The sequence below is a fragment of the Columba livia genome, chromosome 21 (assembly GCF_036013475.1).
Source record: "Columba livia isolate bColLiv1 breed racing homer chromosome 21, bColLiv1.pat.W.v2, whole genome shotgun sequence".
NCBI lineage: Eukaryota > Metazoa > Chordata > Aves > Columbiformes > Columbidae > Columba > Columba livia.
The window spans coordinates 1889279-1916380 of record NC_088622.1 but is presented as its reverse complement, the minus strand read 5'-3'; the positions used below and the strand labels follow the sequence as shown (position 1 = coordinate 1916380).

General features: G+C 47.8%; 3 protein-coding genes and 1 long non-coding RNA gene across 7 annotated transcripts; 1 reads left to right on the top strand and 3 right to left on the bottom strand.

Annotated features, from left to right (window-relative positions):
• Window positions 1–536: 536 nt before the first annotated feature.
• CCNL2 (cyclin L2) lies at window positions 537–10018 on the bottom strand. Of its 4 annotated transcripts, XM_065037884.1 has the most exons (11): window positions 9564–10018; window positions 8715–8789; window positions 8318–8427; window positions 7918–8038; window positions 7074–7138; window positions 4197–4296; window positions 4007–4111; window positions 3644–3785; window positions 2762–2879; window positions 2586–2678; window positions 537–1832 (listed from the first exon to the last, which is right to left on the bottom strand). In XM_065037884.1, the coding sequence occupies exons 1-11, from the start codon at window positions 9885–9887 to the stop codon at window positions 1478–1480; spliced, it is 1608 nt and encodes a 535-aa protein (XP_064893956.1). In that variant the 5' UTR covers window positions 9888–10018; the 3' UTR covers window positions 537–1477. The 4 variants fall into 4 exon arrangements, with proteins under 4 accessions (XP_064893956.1, XP_021137514.1, XP_064893957.1 ...); XM_021281839.2 differs by lacking the exons at window positions 7918–8038; window positions 8318–8427; window positions 8715–8789; window positions 9564–10018 and having other exon boundaries at window positions 4197–6344; window positions 7074–7910; XM_065037885.1 differs by lacking the exons at window positions 7074–7138; window positions 7918–8038; window positions 8318–8427; window positions 8715–8789; window positions 9564–10018 and adding an exon at window positions 4633–7059.
• An 809-nt stretch (window positions 10019–10827) lies between these two features.
• Window positions 10828–13179, bottom strand: MRPL20 (mitochondrial ribosomal protein L20). Its single transcript, XM_005514301.3, has 4 exons — window positions 13019–13179; window positions 11937–12047; window positions 11547–11624; window positions 10828–11266 (listed from the first exon to the last, which is right to left on the bottom strand). Exons 1-4 carry the CDS (start codon window positions 13103–13105, stop codon window positions 11093–11095), a joined length of 450 nt encoding a protein of 149 aa, XP_005514358.1. The 5' UTR covers window positions 13106–13179; the 3' UTR covers window positions 10828–11092.
• Window positions 13180–17505: 4326 nt separating this feature from the next.
• TMEM88B (transmembrane protein 88B) lies at window positions 17506–20338 on the top strand. The gene is made up of 2 exons (XM_005514302.3): window positions 17506–18522; window positions 19781–20338. Exons 1-2 carry the CDS (start codon window positions 18253–18255, stop codon window positions 20048–20050), a joined length of 540 nt encoding a protein of 179 aa, XP_005514359.2. The 5' UTR covers window positions 17506–18252; the 3' UTR covers window positions 20051–20338.
• A 1106-nt stretch (window positions 20339–21444) lies between these two features.
• Window positions 21445–26353, bottom strand: LOC135575946 (uncharacterized). The gene is made up of 2 exons (XR_010467409.1): window positions 25361–26353; window positions 21445–24987 (listed from the first exon to the last, which is right to left on the bottom strand). It is a non-coding gene; the product is annotated as an uncharacterized LOC135575946 (long non-coding RNA).
• Window positions 26354–27102: the final 749 nt, after the last annotated feature.

The following is a 27102-nucleotide window of genomic DNA, read 5'->3' as shown; positions in this document are numbered from 1 at the left end:
GCATCGTGCGCTGCTTCTCATCCCCGAACCCCCTCCCTGTGCCGTTCTGCGCAGCGTTGGGCTTTCTGCTGGTGAAGACAGATTGTTCCCTTCTAGAACAGGATGTGTTTTCATCCCGTGATATAATGTCTTTTGTTTTGGAACCAAACCACTTTAATGTAAAAACATACACACTTTCTCCCTTGTTTTTTTCCTCTCCAGATTTCAAGAAATGTACTAGAAAGCAGATGACTGTTTATTCCGCTCTGTACACAAGCACAGTAGCTTGTAGAACACAGATGCTGATTTCTTTAATGCCAAGTGATGATTGTGTAGCAAAACCTGCATAATCTGGGTCTTACCTTTCCTCTGCCCCCAGGAAAGTCACGGCCGTAGCCAGAACTGAGACTTAATCGCGGTAACTCCTCTTAAAGTCTCTCTGGAGGAGGCGAGTCTTAAACCTGCTACAATTTGAAAGCATCTTCATTCAGCACCACGTTTCCTTCCTCATGAGTAGGCACAGTGGTATTGCTCATAATAAACTGCTATCAAGTAAATTTAATAGAAAATCAAATACTTTAATGAAATCAGGGAGCATGAGAGTAACAGCTCAGATATACCACTAGAACTGATACTACTGGGCTGTGGGGGGTTTGCTGTTGTTGTTTAATGCTCTGTTCTTCAACAAGCATGCAGATCGACAAACTACCAACTCTTCAGAGTGTCAAAGATCCTGAGTAAAGAATTCCAAACCACTTAAAATGCATATATAGGAAATGTCTTACGAGCTGGTGGCCTGCACACAGCATTGCACAGATAAAAATATACTACTCTCAATACACAGAGCTAAATACTTTCACATTTATCAGAATTTTCTACACAAGTCTTTTGATAGAATTCAAGTTTTGAATTTTCTGTATATACCTCCCAGCTGTAATTAACAAATGCTTATTTACATTGTGGATAAAGTGTAAAGGCTAGTAAGGCCATATTCCATACTGTACTGTAACACTGCAAAATGTATATACACAAATAACCTAATATAGGCAACAGCTCTAAAAAAGGTCACCTTACATTTGTACAACATAATTGAGTCAGTATGAAAAGAGCTTTGTTAGCACCAAGCTACTCCCATGGGTTGTATCGACCGCCTCGAGGCTCCGGGTTCCGCAGGGAAGGACCGTGCAAGCCCAGAACCCAAAGCGCTGAGCAGCGGAGCTCCTGCTCACAGCCCCAACTGCACCGCGCTACGGTCCCCACACCACCGCAGCAGGCACAGGAGCGTCCGCAGACGGGTTCTGCGGCGGTATGAGGTGACACATTAATTCTTTCACATCATCACATTAGTATCTTTCCTTTGGATTCACAATAAAGTACAGAATTGCAGCAGAATGGACGCTACTCATGGTTTACAACAGGTTAACCCTACACACTGCAAAGGCCGAGCGGGGAAGAGCTCCGCTGCTGCAGTTCCAAAGGAAACAACTCTTAGTTTTGCTCATCGCCTGTGCCTGCTGTGGCCAGGGTGCTCTCGGTCGTAGCGATGACCCGCTCGCTCGTACGACCGCGAACGCTCGTGCCGGTGGTTTCTGTAGTAGTGACTCTTCTTCTTGTACTTCCCCGAGTGGTCGGAGCGCTCCCGGGAGCGGCTCCTGGAGCGCGAGGAGCTCCTGCTGCGGGATTTCCGCGGCTTGTGTGTCGAGTATTTGTAGTCTTTCGATTTCTTGTAACTTCTCACCTTGGAAGCTTTGTAGCTGGAACCGTGGTTGAACTGTCTTGGAGGAGAGTCGCTGCGGCTCCTGGAACGGCTGTGGGATTTGGAGCCGCTCGACGTGGAGTAACTTTCACTCTTCCTATGGAAAAATAAGAGAAAGCCTATGATACTCTTAATATTCAATAGGATTACTCTCCGTTACTATTAGCCCCTAAATGTAGTCATAACACAGACACACTAAGTACCACATGGACAAATGCTTCTCACTTATAGAGCCAAGGTGCGCGAGCACAGTTTGAGACCAGGCACTTGATATTTTATTCTGTTGTCTGGCCTCCCATGAAAACGAATCCTGTGTCCCAGACTTCGCTCACATCTGATTACTGTAGAAATACAGATTTGTAGAAACTGTTTGGAGTAGTCATGTCTTGGTTTTCCATTTTTTTCCTCCCCTACTTAGAAAACACCTGTGAATAGCTAAGAGTAACTGCCAACAATACAGGTGAAACTACTTCTCCTGCTTCTAAATGAAGGTTTTGCAGGAGCAACTGCCGATGCGATGAAGGCTGGAGTTCAGAGTCCATCTACTGCCGAAAATGCTTTAACTCCTCCAGTACAGTTCACAAAGTTATCACTGCAAGCACCCAGCTCTAAATGTAAGAAATTCAAGAGGAAAACCAAACCCCAAACGCTGTCGCTTGGTGGGTTGTGTATCACCAATAAACAGGCTGACGTGCAAAAAATGTCCCAATGTTCTTCCCCTCTCTTTTCAGTCCGTTTGGCACAGGTACAAGGTCAGCGCCCGCGACTCCCGGGGCTGTGAGCCGAGCCAACACAACTCAAATAAACCACCAGAGCTTTTCAGAGCACGCGCTTTCGCGCCAGCGCATACCTGTGCTTGGGGGACGCGGATCTGGATGGGGATCTTGAGTAACTCTGATCTCTGCTTCCACTTCGACTTCTGCTTTCTCTTCCTTTCTGAACTCTGCAAGACACAATAAACACTAAGTTATTTTTCCATAAAGCAGTCATGGGAAACAGTAAGTTTCTTCCTTCTGAAAGCCTTACCCGTTTACTGGGCTATTTGAACTCATTCTTTTTGCTCCTTCTGTTTTCCTTTTGGCATTCTTCATCGCCTGAACAGGTAGCGGCGAAGGTTTATTTCCTTTAACCTCTTTTGGAGACTCTATAAAAACAAGTGTTTGTTACCTTGTTTTGAAAGAACGGGTAGTGACTGGAAGAGTGAAGCTTCCTCTCGCCCCGCTCCACCACCTCTGTGACAATCTGTTCTGTACACGTGGAGCTCGTGTATATGTGCACACACACAGAACCACCCACAACAAGCAGATCTCAAGAAATCCACAGGAAGCAGAAGTTAATCCGCAACATTTTCATCAAAATATTGAAGCAACACCACGGAGTTGACTGCAATAGTAACACAGTGTTCAAAGCCATTTCAAGGAAGAACAACTTCCTTTTCTTGCCCATTATTCAGTATCTTTTTAAAGGCAAACTGAAGAGGAAGATGGGGAATGTTCTCTAGGCAAGACACACACCAGACTGGAAACTTCTGGCCAAATACACAGGAAAATATTCCCCACCCAACACCCAAAACTTCTCCTGCTAGAGCTCCTCATCGTCCCCGTGCTTTAACATTGCTTTAGCGTAACACGCCAATCGCAAGGGTTTGTTTATTGCCAAAACACCTAAAAGAAAGTCCCTGTACTACAGAAGTTTAAGCTAACCTTAATTTTAGACTACTTTAATTTTAGGGTTTATCTATTCCAAGAAATTACAAAGTTAGAGTGCTATCCAAACTCTGCTATTTGAGTAGTTGCTAGAAGCGAGCTTAAAACAAACCAACCACCCTCACTGTATACGCATTCCAAAAGGGTCAATGTGCACTTAAGATGAGAAAGACTTATTAAAAACAAGTGAACCACTCCTCACCATTTTTTGGGACAGGGGAAAATCCTGATGTGTTATCCAAACTTGGCGCTCCCTCGGGTACCAGACCCTTAGCTTGTGCTTTTGCCTCTTCGATAGCCAGTTTTTTCTTTTCCACTTTACTTTCCAGATCAGATAAATCAACCTGTGAACACAGGAGCAACACTTGTGACGAAAACTCAGTAAACTAGACTTGCTGGTAACTCACCAAAAATCCTAAAGAGATCCAGACACTGCAACTACTGTCGTGTTTCACTTAAGGCACCACACTTGCAGCTCGTCTACAACAGGAGGTTTTCCAACTCATGTTCTGAGCAGCAGCCTTTAGTAAAGGCTCCTTTACCAAGAAATGAAAAAGAAACAAACCTTTTTCCGAGTGTAGAGTTGCAAAATTTTTAAGCAGATTTCTTGAATCTCTTCCTCTGTTGTTCCAAAGAGTAAAAACCAGTGTGGACGATTAGGAAGTGGAATCTGAAAGGGAGGGGAAGAGACGTTTTGTTTTCTGCTTCTAGCAGAAGACCTAACGCATGTGGAATTAGTGGAACTGTCCGCTCACCTCCAGTGTCCTCGCTGCGAGGTAAATACACGCACAGGCAATGCTTTCTGGCTGGAACCTCACAAAGACGTCTGTCCTCAGGCTGTCGTTCATGTAGTTCCTGAAAGACAGGATACCAGAAACATTGCACGGCACTGCAAAGTTGTTTGGTGGGGTTTTGTTTTGGTTTTACTTCTACAAAGACTAGTTCTTTCTGCGTTCAGTTACTAGACATCAAAACTATACTCCTGTAAAATCTAAAGAAAAGTTGAATGACTTCACTAGAAAAAAGTAAATCCCTCAAGGGGAGGGACGTGTGACAGAAATTAAGTTTGATTGACTGACTGGCTGCTGAAAATTCACTTGTGAGGAGAGAACCAATTTTAACTTCACTTTTCCTTCTGGGTCTCTACTGGCTTGCTCTCACGCAACAGACACTTCCATCAAGACAACATACGATGTGATCTGAAGTACTCAGAGAGTTTTAGGTTCACATGTTTCTCTGCAACAGGGCTGAACCCCGACGTTTGCCGCAAGCTGCAGCTCCTCTAGTTCTCCCAGGAAATCACAGTTCTCTGCAGCAGGCGCCGACTTCCACTGGAGATTTACGGGGTCCCTTTTCCTTCAGAAGCGTATTTTCCATCCAGAATGGAATTCTTTTTGATGCAAAAAGCAGCCACAGAAGAAATGAGGGTGTTTGGGGACATCAGTTCAGGAGAATACTCAGTGCTCAGGCAGATCTCCTCTTTGGCACATGAAACACGGTTTCCAAATTGTCCCATTTCAGTAAGGTTGCTTAAAATGAATATTCACAGAATGAGAAAACTGTAAAAATATTGCATATATTCCAGTCAGTACACTTAAGCATTATTCTTCTAAATCTTAAATACACAAAGTAACTTCCTCTGAATCTGTCAGCTGATGTGCTTAAAAAGATCTAGATGTTTGAGCAAACATGTCAAGCAAAGTATCAGATGGGGAAAAGCTGAAACCAGCCATGATTTAAAGTCTCAAAAGAAAGTCCTAACCAGGTGGGTACCCAGTACACAAGGATTCACTAACCCCAAGACGTCCAAACCAGAGACCACAGCCCACACGCCTGGAACCATTTTCCACAGGACAGACTAAAGGAACTTGGATCCCAAGCGTATCAAACTCCCGCCTGTCCCGCTTCTCTTAAGTTCCTGTTTACACCCCAGAAAAGCAACGCTAAACATCAGCTCATCTTTCTGGGGGAAAGGAACTTCAAAACCTCCTCTTCTTATCCCACTACAAACAGCACAAACCTTTTGGCAGAAGAAGCGGTAAAGAAAAGTGGTATTTCAAACAGCTGGAAGCCAAACAGCCTTTTTCTAATTTGCCCAATTGAAAAACGTGCCTGCTTCCAAGTTTGGCATCCGTATATTTTTCCCTGTGGGCTCAGAATCAGACACATGAAGAAATGAATCCTTGTCACAATATTTTAAGAAAAGGGTAATGTGAAAACGCACATTTCAAAAAACGATTGTACTGGATATCCACCAGTGTTGAGGGACTGGAAGCAACACGCATCAGTACACAACCGATTTAACATCTGAACCATTTGACAAGTGGGGTAATTTCCTCCCTCACCCTTTAATAATAAGTGGAAAACTGGTAAGGAGAAGTTTGTAACCCACGCTCCTGTACTTCATGCACCGATACTGGGAAATCTGGGAGTGGGAAGTTTCTCTGAGCCCCAAGTATCACCTTTGACTCCAAGCATCACACATTTACTCAAATGTTTTCTAAGTGGTTTACATATGGAAATCAGATTTTAGTCTTCATTGCGTTAATTCATCCCTTTAAGACTTAAACCCCACCTTAACTTGCTTTATCATTTACAAATACATCATAGTAACAGTTATAGAAATATAACATTTAAAAAAAAAAAAAAACACTTTCAGAATTTCAACAAGCAGGTTATAAAATATACAACAGTCAAAACGCACAATGAAAATAAAAGTCAAAATAGTATAAGCACAAGCAGCATTTGGCCAGTTACGCTACTATCACGTATATACCACCTGTCTAGAGTCAGCGTTCTCTTTGGAGAGCCTGCTGTGGTTTGACTGAAGACGGACGCTATCCCTGCACCACAGGCTCGGGCAGCAGAGCAGAAGTCTTAGTCACTTACCCTCAGAGGCTCCCCTTTGATTAAAAGAGTACAGAAAAGAAAAGTCAAAACTGGTTCTCTTACACACGGCTCACAGTACCAGACAGTTCAGTCAGCAGAAATATGATCTTTGGATTCACTACAGGTATTTCAACCACACTATTGTTAGAAAGCATTATTTATTTGTTAAGTTTAAGACCTGGAATTTTACGTAAGCTTCCCAACCCCAAGCAAATTTCTACTCTAATGAGTGACAAGGCAGAGGACATTTCTTGGCAAACATGGAAACATTGAGTTTATCCAGTCTTACAAGCTGACATCTTGCATTATCCACATAGATTTGATCCATACAGATCATTATCTGTGATGAATTTTTAATACACCTATAATCGAGCTCAAGCCCTGGGAAAAGCCACTTCCCAGCACTGCTAACAGACTTTAACACACATCGTTTGCTCTGGAGAACGAAAACAACAACAAAGAAAACACTATAACCCACCCAACGTTTTCCCTTCAGCTGAAAAGCAAAAGCAGAGAGGAGGGAAGTGAGAAGTCAGGCTGGAAAGCTACCTTACCATTAAAACTGCGCCTCTGACTTAAGAGGCCCATCAACATTTGGGTGGCAGTTTGGGGCACACCAAGAAACACCGGAGCTGTGCGGTACGGCCCACAATCACTCCTGAGCGTGCTGCCCAGAGTGCCCCAAGTGACATATTTCTGCTACTGCCCCTGCTGGTCTCTTAGAACAAAGAAAATCAACTTACCATGACGTCTGGACCAGGTGCTGGTTACGTTCACATTCTAATACCTGAAGGTACATAACGATTATCTGGAAGATATGGGTTATCGAGTTATTACCAAGAATCTTGAGAGCCACCTATTTATTTCAGAGGGACATCCATGAGGCATCCGTTATTCTCTTTCAAGTTTAAAACGCTCCACACGAGCGTTTGGCACGTCCCCCGTGTTCATCCACACGGCTCCCGCTCTCCAATGCAAAAGTTTGCACAAGGTGACACTCAACCAGACCTGACCTTCCGAGCTCGGCCATCACGCTACTCCCCTACACGTCTTGTCTTCACCCGTTTGCAAACTACGTATGTTCTCCTACACAATTCATGAATCCTTTTTAGCTGTAACTTGGGAGAAAACACTGCTGGCTGCAATAAGCAGTAACAGAAGCGTAACAGGATTTGCGGAGAGAAGATCTAACGTGCATCACTGGTTTATTCTGTCCTGGTTTTTTTTCCTTAGGTTTGAAACAAGGGTGCAGATAAAAGGACTGCTCCTAATAGCAAAAATTCATAGTAATTACCAAACAAGTAGCATCGTCCTCCGGGGTACTGACAACATGAGTGAATTCTGAAAGCCAAATAGGCTTCAAAAGACCTTAAGACAGCAGTTTTTAGGGGAAGAAGGAGCAAGATCTCAAGTTCTGCTGGCACAGAAGTAGGAGGTTCATTTACCGCACTCAGCTACTTAAGGCATAATATGCTCGTGGTAGTAAAGCACCAACTTCAACATCTGCAGTAGTTACATCCTCCAAGTCTCCTCCTAGTCTGACACGCGACACTTAAATATTGAGAAGTTAACTTATCTAGTACAAACCTTATGAGGGTGCTTTACATGGACACAGAATCCCAACTCCTTTAACACTCTTCTTTCTGCCTTAATAATTTGATTCTTCAAGTTCACATATTCTTGATCCAGTATGAGAGGCACAGGTTTCCTGCAAGACAATTTCAAATTCTGAAGAAGAAAACCTTAACCTCAAACAGTCCTCGTATGCAGCTTAAATTGTGTTTGTGTAAAAATAAGAGACATCACTATTTATAAGACCAAAAAGATTTGCTTAATAAAATGGGCCAACTCGCTTTTCTCCTTCATGACATCCCTTCAAGATGTTCCCTGATTCACAAAGCAGGGAACGATACCATCATCAGCCCACGAAGTTTAACTATTAAAATACAACACAAATATTTCAGATTTTTCCAAAGTCCACGCTTACTTTTTTTCCCGTATATGTCTGAGGCGATGGAACACGTTAATGACGTCCCTTATGCGCCTCGGTGCTTCTTCAATCTTGGATGCCAGGTGAACACAGGCCATCGACACGTGCTGAAATACAAGGACCACAAGACACTGATGTTCTGCTCCCACGAGGAGCTGATCGCCTCCAACAGCTTAAGGAGGGACAGCCAGAGAAAACGGTGGTAAAACAAGTAAATACTAAAACTGCGACCAAATCAGTACTATGCAGCTTTGTAAAACCATGGTGATCAATAAGTAAAACTTACAGGCTAGTTACCAACACTCTGATCACACACAAGTTGACAACTTGCCAAAACAGATCAAAGATTAAATAAGATCTGTAGACATGTACACACATTTTAGTATTTTCTTACCTCCATGGAATGCTTCACAAAAGACTTGGTATAGAAAAAACGCTGAAATAGCACCTGTCCCGTAGCCATCGCCACCTATAAAGGAAATAACCACAAGAGACGTTAACAAAACAACTAACAGCTCCAAAAAGAAATTACCTGGAATGATTTCAATGGATTTAAGACCCAGAAGAGGAGCTAAGCTGTATTAATTACAGGAGTTAGCTCGGTGGTATCTAAACTAGCACACCCACCTCAGCAACCAAATAAGTTACCCAAAATGTGATCAACATCACACTGTGAGTTATATACATATGTTAAATTGTAGACTTTTTATGGAGTGTGCAAACACACCACAAATTAAATTAAAAAATAAAAAAAAAACGCAGGCAAACACTAGAACGTCATAAAAGCACAAATTATAAGAATACATTAGAAAAACTTTCGTTTTTCAGCGTGGAAGGAGGTGGGGAATTTAATCATGCTATGATGTGCATATACTCATAACACAAATCAAACAAGACAAGAAGGCGCCTGGAAAGTTTTACGCTCAAGAGAGTGACGAGGCCGCCTGAGACTGGAGCTCGCCAAGGTAAAAAAATCCTTTCCGAGGTCAGGGCGAACCAAAGGAGCTCCAGAAATCCTTCTTAACGCAACGGAGCTTACAATGACGGCGCACTGGAGCGCCCGGGGCCCCGCCCGGTTACATCAGCCGCTTCCTGCTCCGCCGGGAAAGGCCGCAGGTCCAGGGGGAGGCCCAGCGGCCCCAAGGAGCCGTTTCACCCCGGATCCCGCTCTGCGAGCGCCCCGGGCCCAGCGCACGAAGCTCCGCCCGGGCCGGGAGCGCGGCCGCCGGGCCCGAGGCCTCACCTGCGGGAGCCGCAGCAGGATCCCGGCCGCCTGGATGAGCTCGCAGCCGGTGACGCGCAGCTCGGTCTCGGTGTCCGGGTCGAGGCCGCTGCTCATGGACGGGGTGAAGCGCAGCGTGTGCTCGGGGAGGAGGCAGTTCTCCAGCGTGATCAGCACCCCCGAGTACAGCCGGTCGCCGATCAGCACCGCCCCAGGGCCCGGCACCGGCGCCCCGCTCCCCGCCGCCCCGGATCCCGCCGCCGTGGCTCCGCCGGCCTGAGGCCCCGCCGGGCCGCTCCCCGTCAGCGCCGCCGCGGCCGCCGCGCTACCCGGCCCCGCCGCCATCTTGTGCCGCCGCCGCCTCGCCCGGCTGCACGCTGCGTCGCCGCTGGGCGGTGCCTCCGCCCTCCCCTTCTCGTCGCCTATTGGTGAGACGCGACGAAGCGGCGATCGACGATTGGCCGTGCCGCGGTGAAGTCAGACGCTCGCCTCCGGGGCCGAACGGAGCGCGGCGTGACGCCAGCGGTTGGGAATTTGAACAAGGCGGAAGGGGCGGGGGCGGGACTTCCGGCGTCCCCAGCAGCGCAGCGAGGCCCGGGCGGGAGGAGCCGCCGCGATCGCAGCCGCGACCCCGCAGCGCTCCCGGCCCGGCCCGGCCCGGCCCGTCCCACCGCGGGGCTTCTGCCCGGTCAGCGCCACAAGTCACCACTCGGATCGCTTTTCCGGCAGCAGTTAGGTCAGAGAGGTTCTGCCCCTCTGCTCTGCCCTGGGGAGACCACACCTGGAATATTGTGTCCAGTTGTGGCCCCTCAGTTCCAGCAGGACAGGGAACTGCTGCAGAGAGTCCAGCGCAGCCACCAAGATGCTGAAGGGAGTGGAGCATCTCCCGTGTGAGGAAAGGCTGAGGGAGCTGGGGCTCTGGAGCTGGACAAGAGGAGACTGAGGGGGGACTCATTCATGTTTACAGATATCTAAAGGGTGAGTGTCAGGAGGATGGAGCCAGGCTCTTCTCGGTGACAACCAGTGACAGGACAAGGGGTAATGGGTTCAAACTGGAACACAGGAGGTTCCACTTAAATATCAGAAGAAACTTATTCATGGTGAGGGTGGCAGAGCCTGGCCCAGGCTGCCCAGGGGGGCTGTGGAGTCTCCTTCTGTGCAGACATTCCAACCCGCCTGGACACCTTCCTGTGTAACCTCATCTGGGTGTTCCTGCTCCATGGGGGGATTGCACTGGATGAGCTTTCCAGGGCCCTTCAACCCCTGACATTCTGGGATTCTGTGAGCAGTTACCACAAACCATTTATTGGTAAAGTGAACACACTGTGTCAGTAACACGGGCATCCCACAGGACTCCCACATTGAGCTGCGGTTTCTCACTCGACGCGTCTCAGTTACCGCAATCCCAGGAAAAACATCGCCAGGTTCGCGCCCGGAGCTGCCCCGTCCTTCCAGAACCTTCCTCAGCAGGTCCATTACACTCGAGCAGCGTTCTCTGAGTGAATTCACATTGCAACGCAACTCCCTGATTACATGCAGTCTCTTTAACGTCAATAGTGGTGAACAATACGTGAAAATATCCCCTCAGGCTCCTTCCCGTCGCCCAGGGCCGCCAGGAATCCTTCTTGTCTCCTCCGCTGGGCCAGGGCGGCCAGAGACTTGAAAGTCTTTGGCTCGTAAATGGCCAGGTCAGCGATGACCTTCCTGTTCAGCTCCACCTGCGCCTGCAGGCCGGAAAAAACGGAGGTTAAGCACTGGAATTTGAGGAATTCTGAAGCAGCAGAAATGCCACCTTTTTATTATCACAGCCACGAGAAACAAGTTTCAGTTTTACAGTTCTGGTACCAACAAACCTTCTGATATGTTTTGTCAGATTACATCTACTTGAAAGATTGCAGAGTTTTAAGAAATCCATTTCCCTGGCCCTTCAGAAGACATCCCTCCGTCAGACATGTTCTCCAATTTGCTCTTTCAAAGGAATTATTCTTCCAGCACCACCCTTACCTTGGCCAGGTTGCTTATGAATGCCGGGTACTTCAAACCATGCTCAAGAGACGCTGCTTCAATCCTGGTGATCCAGAGCTAAAAGCGTAAAAATTAACATCTTAGATGATAAAACACTTTAAAAATAAACCTTTTGTCATGCTGACCTGCTCGTGCTTAATAAAGATAATGTTTTCAGACCTACGGTCTTGTCAGTGCAACGTATATATGTATAAACTTCAGAATGTGTGATTTTTCGGACCACAAAGGGACTCTGCTTACTGTAAATATATGTTTTATTTCACCCACTGGTAAAACACTTTGCGAGAACCCCCCCCCAGTGAGGATAACGGCTATTTCAGTTCTATCTTCCCCCATTTTAATGTTTGCATCTAACGCTTTGCTCTTTACCGCTCTGAGGAACCTCTTCTTCTCCCTCCTGGCCTTGGTGGACTTGACGAACGCTCTGCGCACGCTGCACACCGCCAGCTTGTAGCAGCGGTTCTTCCTGCCGCGAAAGTGCTGAAATAAAGCCAGGACGTTCTTGGTCAGTCACCTTTAAGGCTGTTCAACCCTTCGGTAATATTAATGATAGGATCACAGAATCATTGCGGTTGGAAGAGATCATTGAGTCCAACCACAACCTGACTCTGGCACTACCCCATGTCCCCAAGAACCTCGTCTAAACGCCTTTTAAACCACTCCAGGGATGGTGACTCCATCACTGCCCTGGGCAGCCTGTTCCAATGCCCAACAACCCTTTCCATGAAGATTTTTTCCCTAATATCCAATCTAAACCTCCCCTGGTGCAACTTGAGGCCATTTCCCCTTGTCCTATCACTTGCTACTTGGACCAAGAGCCCATTAATATTTGCTCATTTGTCTTTCACAGCTCTTATAACAAGGATCACAAACCGCTTCACAAAATGAGCTGAGCCTTCAGCTGGCATTTAATGAAAACAAAACCAGGACTACGTTATTTCCTCGGGAAACCTGGAAAGTTGAAATGGGCTGAAGAATTTCAGACCTGGGTTCAGGCTGCGGTTCCAGGGGAAAGGGAACCAGCAAAATCACCTTCAGTGCTCCCAGCCAACCCCTAAACTCACATTTTTATTCCCATTCCCGTGCCGCCCTGTCCTTTTTTTCAGCACGAATGCAGGGACGGGACAGGAGCCTCTGATATGTCAAAAATATTGTGGTTGCACGAACCCAGAGTTTAATTAAAGGAGTTTCCTGGGGCTGCCACTGCCACCCGGCTAATATAAAGCAGGGAGAAGCAGCCAGAGCTGCCTAGTCAGAGAAATAGTCGCTTATAAGCGGTAAATAGTCACTTATAGCGGGTACAGGGGCGGCTCAAGGGCTGCGAGAGCGGGAGAGCCCGTGACTGCAGCGGGTCAGCACCGGGCCGGGGCGACTCCGTGACCTTAAAGGTCTTTTCCAGACGAATGGATGCTGTGATTTAAACGAAGCCGCAGCAAAGCCTCCACACTCACCCGCGCATACTTGAGCACCTCCTGCACCCGCCAGAACCGATCGGTCAAGCGGCTGCGGACCCACCGCGCCGCGCTCAGCACCACCATGGCCGCGCTGCTTCCGCCTTCCAGAGCGGGGCAACGCCCCGGGCCCGCCCCTTCCGGCCGCTCTGCGCAGCCGCGGCGGCGCTCTCTGTGGTTTAACTTCTTAAACTCTACGTTCTATTCGTAATAGTTCACCTTTGTTGTGGTTTTTTTTCCCTTTCGTTTTCTTTTTCCCCTCTTCTTGTTTCTTTTTTCTTTTTCTTCCTCTTCTTTTTCTCTTTCCTTTTCCTGCTCTTTTATCTCTTTTTATTTTTTTTCCTTTTTTCTTGTTTCTTCTCTTTCTTTTTCTCCATTTTCTTTCTCTTGTTTCTTTTTCCTGTTTCTCTTTTTATTTGTCTTTTTTATTGTTATCTTTTTTATTTGTCTTTTTTCTTTTTCCTTTTTTCTTCCTTTTTTCTTTCTCTTTTTTCTCTTTTTTATTTGTCTTTTTTCCTTTTTTCTTTTTCCTTTTTCTTTCTCTTTTCTTTCTCTTTTTCTTTCTCTTTTTTCTCTTTTTTATTTGTCTTTTTTCCTTTTTTTTCTTTTTTCCTTTTTCTTTCTCTTTTCTCTTATTTTTCTCTCCCATTCCTCTGCTCCCTTAAACTTTCAGCCTTTTCCCAGGTGTCATTCTCTTTCACCACCCAAAGCGAGCTCTGCAATCTGTTCTACACACATTTGCAGAAAGCGGGTGTGCAAATGCCCCCGCCATCCACCCCTTTACACCTCACAACCCCCATCCCCATCTCTCCCTCCCATAGCGCTGAAATGTCCCACCTGGGAACACCCCTTCTCTTACCGTATCCTTCAGCATCTATGAGATCATGAGGCGTAAAACGCAAACCTATAAAGTATAACAAGCCACAAGATGGTGCTGTCATTGTAGACAGCGGGAAAATTAGTTCTCAGCATCAAGGCCCTCTGCTGTCAGAAAACTAATCAATTTGCCTCATCATCTTTAATCATTACCAGTTTCACCATCTCAAAGCAATGACGCTCCTGGTAGAAGTTGCTCCGTAACTTGCACCATCACCATCACTTACGGGCGGGGAATTGTTAAGGATGTGGAAATTTCCCCAAATTGGAGGCGTGGGGAATCTTCCATCATCACTGGGGTTTGTTTGACACTTGGTTATTAGAAGAATCATTAGAAAGTGCGCTTTTTTCCCCAGTTCTTTAGAACACAATTGTCGGACGTCTCATAGGTTAAAAATAAGAATATAGAAAGTTTTGCTGAATTCAGCAAACCTTTTTATAGAATTTATGACACTTTTATGACTACTGAAGCAGCTTTGTTGTGTTTACCACCCCACCGTGCCCTCACCAACACCTGGTGAATCCACTTTGTGTTTACAAAGGCATAGAACAGGCGCCAGGACACGCGCTGTGGCCATGGGTGCAGCCAGTTGGGACGGCTCTTTATTTGGGCTCCTCGGGTGCTCGTCGGAGCCTTTTCCGTCTCCTCACTCTGCCCCGAGCTCCACAACATCCCAAAATGCAAAATGTAGCTTTGTGGTGCCCCAAGACGACACAGAGTGATTTTGGGGTTAAACTTTCAGTTGCCCAGCACTGAGTTCACAATATTTCCATAGTTTAAACCTAACCTTGATTCTACTTTCTATACTGTGGGGGGTTTTTTTGTTTGTTTTAGGGGTTTTTTTTGGTGCATTTCACAGAATCCCAGAATGTCAGGGGTTGGAAGGGACCTGGAAAGCTCATCCAGTGCAATCCCCCCATGGAGCAGGAACACCCAGATGAGGTTACACAGGAAGGTGTCCAGGCGGGTTGGAATGTCTGCACAGAAGGAGACTCCACAACCCCCTGGGCAGCCTGGGCCAGGCTCTGCCACCCTCACCAGGAACAAGTTCCTTCTTATATTTAAGTGGAACCTTTTGTGTTCCAGTTTGAACCCATTACCTCTTGTCCTGTCACTGGTTGTCACCGAGAAGAGCCTGGCTCCATCCTCCTGACACTCCCCCTTTAGATATCTGTAAGCATTAATGAGTCCCCCCTCAGTGTCCTCTTGTCCAGCTCCAGAGCCCCAGCTCCCTCAGCCTTTCCTCACACGGGAGATGCTCCACTCCCTGCAGCATCTTGGTGGCTGCGCTGGACTCTCTCCAGCAGTTCCCTGTCCTGCTGGAGCTGAGGAGCCACAGCTGGACACAATAACACATTTATAATGTCCTTTCTCCACTTAGAAGGTATCAGTCAAGCTTGAAAAATATTACATCTTTAAATCAGCCATTGTTAGACAGGCACAGTAAATCCTGGGGCTCTTTGGTGGCCTCTGTGCTGTTTGTCACATTTATTACGTCCAACGCCGCCTGGTTTCCTGCGCAGATATGGGGATTTATTAACACTGTGACCAGCCTGTGCAACAACAGAAGGCAGGATGGATTCCGTGGTTATTTCCCTCTGGATGTCTGGGATTTCACATTTTGCAGCCTGAGAGGAGGCTGCCAGCCTGTGTTTTCCCCCAGGAGCCATTCAGCCTGAGAGAGCGGGGAAGAAAAGGGGGAGAACAAGATGAAAATGGACTTTTCATACTCCAATGACCATTGCAAAGGTTGTTTCTCTCTGTATTTTTTAATCTTTCTCTCATGCATTTATTACTACACATTTTTCACAGTTCATGCCTCGCCTGGGGAAGTGCTGCCCAAACAGAGCTGTTCCTGGGCTTTGTGGTCTCGTTAAAATCAAAATTGATCTGTCGGCTGAAGTGCTTTTGAAATCAATTTGAAATGTCTGGATTAGTTGGTTCACCTTTCAAAAATATTTCAGTGCTTGACATTTGAAAATGAAAGAAAGTGGAGGGACATCGTAATATTTGAGAGACTTATTGCTTTTTCGGCTTACAACGCAGAGCTGCGGTGAACGAATTTATGATTGGTTTAAATAAGTAATTTTCAGGTGTATGTTTCAATTTAAATAAGTAATTTTCAGGTGTATTTTTCAGTTTGAAAAACAAGGAAAGCCATTATTCACGGGCGATTGGAGTGTGCAGTGCGCTGTGGTACCCGAGGTGTTATCTAGCACAGGAATAATATTTCACTGGAAGGAAACAGGATTCCTCGGGGCAGAATTCACAGGGAAATCTGGTTTGTGCCACAGCTCCTTCAACCCTTCTGCCCGGTTCTGTGCTGCTGGGTTCTCTTCTCTTCTTCTCTTCTCTTCTCTTCTCTTCTCTTCTCTTTCTCTTCTCTTCTCTTCTCTTCTCTTCTCTTCTCTTCTCTTCTCTTCTCTTCTCTTCTCTTCTCTTCTCTTCTCTCTCTCTTCTCTTCTCTTCTCTTCTCTTCTCTTCTCTTCTCTTCTCTTCTCTTCTCTTCTCTTCTCTTCTCTTCTCTTCTCCTCTCCTCTCCTCTCCTCTCCTCTCCTCTCCTCTCCTCTCCTCTCCTCTCCTCTTCTCTTCTCTTCTCCCTTCTCTTCCCTTCCCTTCCCTTCCCTTCCCTTCCCTTCCCTTCCCTTCCCTTCCCTTCCCTTCCCTTCCCTTCCCTTCCCTTCCCTTCCCTTCCCTTCCCTTCCCTTCCCTTCCCTTCCCTTCCCTTCCCTTCCCTTCCCTTCCCTTCCCTTCCCTTCCCTTCCCTTCCCTTCCCTTCCCTTCCCTTCCCTTCCCTTCCCTTCCCTTCCCTTCCCTTCCCTCAGCTGGTCCAAGACCCCCCTTTTCACAAAGAGCATCACCGCCGGGGTCAGTCCAGCACCAGAAACCCTTAGGAGAGTCATTTTTTGCCAGGTTTCACCCTTCTTCTCCCCACCCTGCTGTTCCAAGGGCAGCTGTGTCTGATACAGACCGACGTTGACTTCAATCTGCGCTACGAGTTATTGATTTCTCTTATTTACCAGCCTATTTCTCCTGGAACAAACCGGGATCCAGACTGCTGGCAGTGAAGAAGGGGTCTGTCCAGCTCCTTTCCCCGTAGCATTATGTGCACCTCGTTTTTCCGATAACCTTTCCCTAGGGTAGAATATTCGGAGAGAAACAGCATCAAGTGGAACGCGGGACCCCCAGATCCTTCCCGCTGGTGCTTTCCGGTGAGTCTTGCACTGCCTCAGTTTCCTCTTAAGGGAATTTTCTCCTTCCTGTGATCATGCATATAAAAATGTATCTTAAAAGCTACATAACTGTGCAGATATGACTGAAATTTTTAAATAATGTATGAGGCAGATGAAATAATTGATAATTGTTATATCTTCAGTGCAAGAATACCCATATATTCTGCAAACAATAACCATGATGACCGCAGAGAACGGAAGAGTTATGCAGTGCTTATTATAAATTACTCTAATTTTTATTTTCTAATCCAGAGAGAAATTGTAGGAAATTAATCCGAGGCAGAATAATTACAATTGGAAAGGGGCTGTCTTGCCCTGGGAATGTCTGGGGTGAGTGTGGCCCTTGGGTGCTGCGTGCTACATCACTTGAGACAGCTGTGGAGGATGGGCTGGCGCGGAGAGCGGCTTCAGCATCTGCTCTGTACACAGAGCCGCTTCGCAAAGCTCCGAGAGGCAGCTCAGGAAGACGCTGCTCGTGCTCGAGTGCCCGTGATTGCACAGACGCCACACGCTGCTCCAGCCTTTGCTTCCAGCTCCGCACGGGGTGGGCAAGGGCTCCAGCAAGGCAAGGGGGAGAAAAAGCTGCTGTTTGTGCCTTCATTGGGATGAGCTGAGTGAGGATATTTACTTGGGTACAGGGTGAAGAGCGTGGCAAGATGATTTGGAGTCAAGGAGCTGTCTAAAAGTGGCCAAGCCAAGGTGGAGGAGATGCTAAAGGGAGGCGCTTTCTGGAACCAAGCAGCCTATTGAAGCTGAGACAACACCTGTTTGAGAGCTCTCGGGATCATAGCCCTAGGAAGAACAACACATTCAGGAGTACCGTGGGTTCAGACGCAAAATAACACCTCTTGCCAAACTTCCAGCAGCCACATCTACTTCCAAACAGAGGTTGGGACAGTACTGAAAAACATTCTGAGAGGAAACAACCTGTGCTGGCCGGGTCCTGGGAGAGGAGGTGGGCGAAGGAGGCTTTTCCTTCCTTGTTGTGTTACTATCTCCGGGTCAGTGTTCTCTTCCATGTGTGGAAGAGGCAGGAAAAGCCCCTGCAAGTTACAGGTCTGCTGCCAAAAGCAAAGAAACCATTTTGGATAAGAGCTTGGGTTGATTAGCAATCTTCTTGAAGAATGTCCAGCCACGATGCTGAGGACTTGGGGGCAGAAAACCTCTCGGAGAAGTCTCGGATGCTTCCCACCCTCCCTCCGTATGACATGGATGACCAGCTCCTGCCCAGGGAGCCACGGAGCGCCTGGTGCTGCTTGGCATGGACCCTGCTGGTCGTCACCATGAACTCCTTGGTCTTTTTCATCAACTTGCTCCTGATGTTCATTATCTTCACCATCGTGCTGCTCCCCACCATTGTGGTGGTTTACTTTGGCTTCCAGTGCCACTCTCGGGTAAGTCAGCCTTGCTCCATTTGGCCGCTAATGGGTGGCTCTAAGGCAGGGCCATCCATATGGGTTTTGTTATAGCCCACGGGGAGCAGTGGCTGCAAAGACAAGGCTAAAACCCCTGAGCTTTGCCTTTATTTTCCTAAGGGATGTGTACATATACAGATTTGTTCGTATGGGGGTATGTGTATAGACTGGGCTGACAGGATCAGCTTTGTGGTGGTTCTTGCAGGCTCCTGATGGAAAACCTCAGGTTCTCTGTTGCACAGTGTTCTCCAGCCAAAGGCTTTGAGGCAATGCAAGAGGTTTTTGAGTTCAGACAAGCCCATCGGAAGTGAAATCAACTGTGCTGCCGGTAGATGAGGAGCCTTAACCCAGACTTTGCTTTAGTAGCCACAGAAAGGGGTGGCAGCAGCATGGCTTGACAAAAGCAGTTCTTTTTCTTCGGACTGCTGCTTTTCAATGCCTCCCTAATCGACAGAGGCCAATTTCTGCACTTACCATCCATTAAATGGATTATTATTATATTTTTTTAGTCTGATGGGTTGTGTTTCTGGTGCTGCTGAAAGAATATTAAAGAAAGGAAAGGAAGGCAGGGACATGGGGCATTGCCTGTAGCATTTGTTAATGCAGAGCGACGGCATGGCTTGACTCGGAGCTCCTGCTGCCGGGGTGAAAGCAGGACTTTAAATACCACTCAGCAAGGACGGGTTAGTGTGCTGGATGCTTTGCAGCAACATGGGGTGACGGGGCTTTCCTGGCGGATTGTGCAGCACAAAGAGATGCTGGGGGCAGGAACGAGCACAGTGTGTGCACAGAACACGACGGGGTTTGTTCCGCAGCGGGAGGCTGGAGAGTCTCCAGCCAGCGGGTAGCAATGGGATGACCAGCCTCTGCCTGCAGAATCCAACATTCTGTATCTTATTTATGTTGTTATAACCTCCAGCGTGCTGTGCCACCCACATCGATGTAGCAGCAGGAGGCCTTTTAATGTGATTTCTGCCTATCAAATGCTAAGCTGTGCTATTTGGACTTAATAACGATTAGTGTTTCCTGCTCCAGGGTCAGTGTGCGGTGCTCTTGTGTACAGCGATGCTGGGATAATTGAAAGCTTGATTAAAATGTCCTGTCAGTCACACAGTGTTGCTGAGCTCAGCTTGGAGAGAGGGAACAGGTTCGTGTTTCTGGGAAAGCACTAGAAACTGGAGGGTACTTTGAACACCACTCCTGTCCACTCTTTGACCAGCTCCGTCTCTTCCCACAGGTCCTGCACTCAGCCGCCCGCTACTGCAAAAGCATCTTGGATGACAACAGCTCCTCTGCCCTCATCATCCTCGGCTTCGTCATCATGTCCCCCCTCATCGTGGTGGCCATGGCCACCTACTGCAGCCTGGCACGGCGTCTGCGGCTCCTCATGTGCTTCCAGCCGTGCAGCAGGGCCGTGTACAAGGGGGTGAAGTGGCGCTGGTACGAGGAGGGGGGTCTGTGCAGCTGCGCCAGGGGGTTTAACACTCAAGTCAAGGCCTGGGTGTGAGTTCGCAGCACTAAAAGCCCTGTCCTAACCAGCACCATCTTCTCCCTGCCCTGTCCCTCCACACCGTCACCGCCCAGAGTTGCCATCCAGATGTGTAGTACCCAGCTGTGAGAGGGTACGGCAGGGAACAGCTCGGCAGCTCAGCGTATGGTTCTCTCCTTTCGAATAGCTGCGGGTCTGTCGTGTTCGGTGAGTGAGATCTGTATGCTGCTGGTCACCGGTGTCCACCTGCCTCCCAAATACAATTATTTCGAGTGTTATGTATAAATAAAGATCATGTCAAATCCACACTGAGGGAGTTTATCTCTGTTCTGTCTCAAAACACTGGCTGCATCCACAATACCCACCACATATCACTGTAAGTTAAAATATAAGTTCTGCTTGCTTTCTGAGGATTTATTTTTCCAGTCTATGTGTCCCCCGGTCCCACCCAGAGAAGTAACCAGTGGTGGCTACCGGTGACAGCGAATGGAAGTGGCAGGAAACAGCCTGTGCATGGATAGCGGGACACTTGATCCAGCCACCAAAACAGACAAGAACAACACGGGGACAGCAGGAGGTGAGCATGGCACTGCTGCTGGACCCCCCGTTTGAGAGACCAGGGCCACCGGTTTGATCTTTGCCTATCATGTTACACTATGATGGCCACAGTCTTGGCTTCACTGCTGTTTATCCATCCTGGCATCAATTAAACTAAAGCCTCAACAAACCACCCCATGTACCTCCCTTGCATTCTTCCAGGTGGCTTCTCCAACATAGGAAGTTACTCTTGGTTACCAGAACTGAGTATTTCATTTGTTATCCCTTTCCTCTTGTTATCAGCTGCTCATGCTGCTCCTAAACGGCTTTGCTAGAGCACCCAAAGACCAGCTTTCACACACCCAGATGAGGTTTTGGAGAGTCCTGCAGCCCAGGCTCTGTTGCTATAGCAATATAGATTTCCTCATCAGCCTGCACACGTACGTTTGCCAGCATTCCCCACTTTGCGTCAGGCTTCGAGGCAAACATGAGGCGTCTAACTGCCGGGCAGCCTTGGAAAAATAGCATGAGGACCTGGAAAATGTATTGAAACCAGTGGAGACTCTCTAGATTTGCAGCAGGGTGAATGAGAGCACGTTTCAGCCCAAGGGAATGCAGAACCTGTACACAACACAGGGAAATTCTAGGCCAGAGGAAACCAGGTGCTGAATAACCAGTTCCCTGCCTCCCTGCATTCGCCAGCGGGAGCCTCTGAGTTCAGCAAAAATTCTGGTTGAAATATTTAAGGCATTTCTCAGTGCTTTCAGCTGGGTATTGGTCCTCCAATGCCTTCGGTTATTGGAGCCCTCAGCTGGGGGCAGCGCAAATAAGAACCATTTGTCAAGCTGAACAGAAATCAGGAAGATCTTTTGGAGCCAAGGACAACACAGCATTTATTGGAAGGATGCTAATTTCCGCCTGTGTAGGAAGAAGGGACCCTGGGTTTCTTCTTGGGATGGTTCTTCCACCGGCCAGGGGTGGAAGATGCATTAATGCAAGATGCATTAAAGGGAACTGAATTCAATGGGAATTCCAAGCACTGACAGCCAAAGGGGCTCTGGTTCTTCCTAAGAGTTACTAGTCCCTTGCAAAGTGCTCTTACAAAATTTGCTATTGCTCTAAATCTCATCACAGGCAGTTTAATACTCCCTGTGCTTAGTTTGCTGTGAATAACTCTCTAGGCTAATTTGGCAGGGATCTGCATGGTAATATAATATAATTCCAATGACATACATGCTGGACAATTCCTTTTGCTCTCTATATTTCTGTTGCTAACCGCTTAATTGTAACTTGAATGTCTTTGGGGAAATTTCCATTGTCTTCTTCACCTCCCTTCTTGTTCACCGGGGTAACCAGTCTCTGGTGATTGTTTCCAGCTCTGCTGGAAAATTTGCTTAGGATGAATGGAAGCAATTAAAAAAAATAATAATCAGAGATTGTTTGCCAATGCTCCTTCACCCACCAGCTGATCTTCCTCACACAGGAATGCCTGCAGGACGGGTCCCAGACTGTCCTGGGAATATTCCCTGGGGCTGGACTGGGGTGTGAACTGGGAGAACGTGCAAATGGAAGGGACAAAGGTGAGAATGAAAGCAGCAATTTAACCCAAGCTTCTGCTATATCAAACTAGTCCCTGCCAGCAAAAATGCCCAGAGTTTCTCCCTGCCCCAGGAATTTCTGAATGGCAGAAGGAAACAGAGAAACTGTGTGTATATATATATATATATATCTCTACACATATGTTTTCAAGTGCATTGCATTGCTCTGCTAAAACGCTAATGCCACTCTGAAGCCATCTGTCAAGCACGCGTTGCCAAAGGGCTTGTGGTTTAAAAGTTGCAGAACACTTGCTCTGCCTATGGTGTGTTGCAGAACACTAATTGCTCTGCCTGTCGACAAAAAGATCGTTAGAGGCGCTGCCATTGTCCCCAGCAGCGCTGGGCAGGGTGGGAGATGCTCCCCAAGCAAAACGGATCTGTACCCCATTCTCCAGACCCACTGACAAAATAGGGACTTTTATCAAACCAACAGAAGAGCCGCTTTTCATTAGAAGAGCCGTGAATTGTCCAGGCTGGAGGCTCAGCCCTACAAGGGCTGTTGCTGCTGTCAGGGCTTTGCTTTGCATTTCTCCTCCCTGCCAGGACATATGAGTTCATGGAAATGCTGGCAGAGGACGTGGGCAAGCGGGACAGCCTGCGATGTGTCCGGACCGGAGCGAGCTGTGGGTGGGAGCACTGGAACGCCAGGCGTAATTCAATCCCAGGCAGCTTTAGAAGCCAGTTCCTCCCCAGCAAAGAGACATGAGTGACTGTGGAACCAGGACCAGGGTCTCTCTCAGCATCTCCACCAAATGAAGAGCCGCCTAACGCCGTGCTCCAGGAGCATCTTAGCTTTGAGTTGCCTGTCGAGCCTCACCAGCCGGTGAGCATTGGAAGGACTTGTGTGCAGCCACCCAGCCAGCATTGCACAAAGGTGCTGGCTCCGTCTGGAGCTCCGTGGCAGCGGGGACGTGGCGCTGAATGGGAAGGTTAATTCCTCCCGCTCACCTAAAGCGCTGTTCTGTTCCTGCTCTTCAGCCTCAGGCTTAATAAACCAATCTGCTAAAATCACTCTTTTGTCAACACTTTTTTATTTCCGTGGCACCAAGCAGGAGGCTGCTGATGGTGATAAAGCCTTTGTGAAGTGTTGCAATCCCAATAATATTGTTTCTGAGTGTTCTACGCGTCTGCACAGGCTGGCAGTTGATGTAATTATCAACGCAAGGGGTTAATCACGATTTTCCAGCCCTTGCACCTATCTGGTCCCTCTCCAGTGAGTGTAAACGGGTGAGAACCCGCCTGAGGAAGATGGTTTTAGATAACACGGTGTCTGGCCCTGCTCGAGAATGGAAAGGGCAGGTGGCCAAGAGTGTGAAGGGAGCTGGCTCCCAGTCCCTTGTCTGCAGGAGAAGGCGGTTGGCTCTGGTGGGTGTCACTATGAAAGCAATCTGAGCTGGGGATCGATGTTCTGAAAAGCCTCGCTGGAGCGAGCTGCTCAGCACATCCCGGGCACCTCCAGGGCGTGAGACTGGGCAGGACACAAGGACAGGCCGTGGAGGATTTCCCACCAGTGCAGACGGGCTGTGCCCCCCTTTAATGTCATTGAAATAACTTTTTGTGACAGAGGATGGTGCAGAAACAGAGTTGTCCTTTTTATTTTCCCGGGGCTTTGGCTAGATCTGCTGGCATAAGTTTTCTTACTGGGTATTTTGGGGGGAGATGAAAAGCCGTTCCCAGCCCTCTTAGGTGCTAGAGATTGTTTTGACATCCTGTCTCTGGGACTGCTTTGTAAAACAGAACTCTGCACAAAGCGATTTGCTCCGCTATTGGCACGAGTGGGCTCAGCATCGTAAAGGTCAAGCAGACCACACTGGGAAGGACTGGTGGGTCCAACCAGAAGACACTGACGTCTTTCTGTCCCCTGAGACTCGGCGGGCAGCCCTCCAGCAGGTATAAAGCAGACAGGACGTGCAGGGCTGGACCTGGTTTTCAATGGTTTGCGTGAATCTCAGGGAGAGATAAGCAGCAAGGCAAAAAAATATATCCCAAACAAACGAGTCAGGAAAACAGTGATGCCGCCTGGTTGGCTGCTCTGCTTTCAGATGCTGCCAGGTCCACTCGAGCCTCTTTCATTGTTTCCCAAGAACACAGTGTAGACCTAAGGAAACCAAGCCCTAGACCCTCAACAGATGAGCAGAAGCAAAAATAGAAGCCAGGGGAGCAGACTTCCTCCCAGACATAAGCCTCTTGTTGCTGAAAGCCCAGAATATCTGCTTTGCTCCTGAAAGGTCCTTCAGCAGCGTGCTGGTCCCACGTTGGCCACCAGCTTGTGCATTTGGAGTCCCACCTCATCCATCCCGTATCCTCCAGCCTGACCGAAGCATCTGCACGACCAGCATCCCTGCTCTCGCACAGCACTTGCTGTTTCATAGGAACGAGCGTTCGCTGAGCCCGGCTGGAAAACAAACGTTCTTATCTCTTGAAATGAGCTCAGCCATGCGGCTCGTTCAGGGGCCGGTTTTCCTGCCAGAGGCTCAGGCTTTACCACAACAAGACACGGCAAAAGATATGACCAGTTTTCTGCAATCTGCTTTTGAATATCTCTTATTTCTCCTTGGAGATGGCTTTCCTGTCTCGTACCACCTTTCCTCTGGTGAGGTCCTGAAACACGGACAGGGAGGGTGGAATCGTGTCTGGTTTGGAGGCAGATGCTTTTACTTTTCTCGCAGGCACCAGCTGCACTTCACGCTGCTGCTGGACGCGGAGCTGACGTTTAATTTGCTTTGGCTTCCTGACTCCCTCTGAGCCAAATGCACCAGGCAAACACTCCGCTTGTGATATTCTGGCATGTGCTTTCTAGTCACAACTGGACTCCAGATACTTAGAAATCAGGAGAAAAAAAATAAACAGCATAGAAAGGAAATCAATCAGTCAGACTTCTACAGACCACAAGGGGTTTTCAGTTCAGGTTAGAGGGAAAGAGCTCATTCCACCTTCTGATTTACTTCTTGTGGATAATGCAGCGCTCCATATTCTACACAAACAGAGCGAGCGGGAGTAAGGCAGAAAACCCTTTGCCTCGTTGCAATTAAGGTTGTAATGCAGTTGAATAAGGGTGTGGATAACTTAGTGTTATTTTCCTAGTTTGGCATGGCTCTGTGCCTGCCCGTCTGCACGGGCCAGACCAGTCCTGTTAGCACTTGGGAAATCAGGTTTCTGTGGGATTTGGAAAGGTCCCGTGGGTGGAACTCACCTCAACTCCTCAAGGGCCTTTTGTTGGTGGGGCTTTCTGGTGCTTGCCTTGATCGTTCAGCTGCTTGCCATCATTTTAGCCACACAAATGTGGTAGGCGAAGGGTGTGATGCACTTTTGGGGTTGTGTCATCAAGATAGCAGCAATCGAGGATGGAGTTTATTATTACATGCGAGCTGGAAAAATACTGCTTGGGATTTCTTGCAGTGCAAATGTTCTGGTAGCAGAATTCACCCATTTCCACCAGAAAGTGGTCTCCTTTCTCGTCCCAAAAATTACTAGAAGAATGAATATAAGAAAGCAATCCGGCCTGTTCAGAACAGATGCACCGTCTCACTGTCAATCCCGCTGGATGTGGCTGTTCAGCAAAACCCCGTGAACGTTCTGGAGATGAAAAATCTCCTCTCCAAAGCCTGGCCAAGTGTTTCACTGGCACAAGACGCTTTCATGAGGTCACTGTTGGAGTTCCTCCCGCTGTCTGGATCACTTATGACCAGAAATGGAAAACTTGTTCTTTGAGCTCGAGACCCCTCATGTGCAAGGTGCCTCGCCATGATCTACAATGGGACGTGTCTGTCTTTGCATCCTCTTTAACGTGGTTATTTCTGCTCCAGAGGGATTTGGGGTAATTGCTGCAGATTACATGACGCAGGCTCAGGCTCCAGCTTTCATGCTCCTTCCAAAGCTGCAACACAGGAAAGCCTTGTCATCACTGATTAATGAACAACTGTAACAAGAAAGAGTCCAGGAATCACTGTGCGAAAACCGAGTGTCTCATTTTTGATCTGAAATCCTGGAAGATGTTTGGTTCCGGTTAGGGCCAGGGGTCTAACACAAAGGGGTGCAGAGACTTGCATTTTTGTTGGATTCTCCTGCTAGCAAAGGCTGATGACAGCTCCTCACATCCAGCCACAGCCTCAGGACAGAAGAGCGAAGGACACCCAGAACTTCACCCCTGCTTTGGAGATTTGCAGGGACTCTGTGCGAGGCGAGGTCTCGGTGGCCTGCATGCACCATGATACAAGCAGCAACACAAGCCGCCTCAGGGCAAGACTGCAAACAAAAGGCCCTTTTTTTTCAATTTCACAGTTCCATTCTGCATCTGTTTTTCTTTTTTGCCCCTCTGTGACATCTCTCAATCACGTTTTGTGCATCATCTCCATTCCCGACAAGCTCGCAATGGCCTCTCGAAATGGGGGAAGCGGCAGAGCACACGGAAACAGCAGCTCTAACTGATTTCTGAGTGCCTTGCATGGGCAAAGCATCAGCGACACCCTTGACAGGTGCCAGGAAGAGCTGCAGAGGCAGAAAAAGCCCCGTGTGTGGGAGAAATCTGCTAAACAGGATCTGCCCAACTTCCTCCATGTGATGGACATGCGAGCAGGATGAGACATTAGGACAGACCCCACACTTAGAGCCCAGTTTGAACAAATCTCCCCTGGCCCAGCAGCAGGACCACCTGAGATCAGCAGCTGCATGTGCCTAAGGGTGATTGCTTCCCCACTTTGCTCTGCCCTGTGTCCCACCCATATATATATATATGGAGCTTTGCTTGTTCTCCTCTTTTGAGAACTAGGAATGGAAATGACTGTGGAAGGGGTAAGCATCACATTATTCCTATTATTTTATTGCCTATTTGTTTCAGTTCTGTGGCTGAGGTTCTGCATTCACATCACCTGTATCTTCTTCCTCGGTTGAAGAAGCAATTCCAGCTCTGCAGAGGGAGCCTGTGTCTCCACGGAA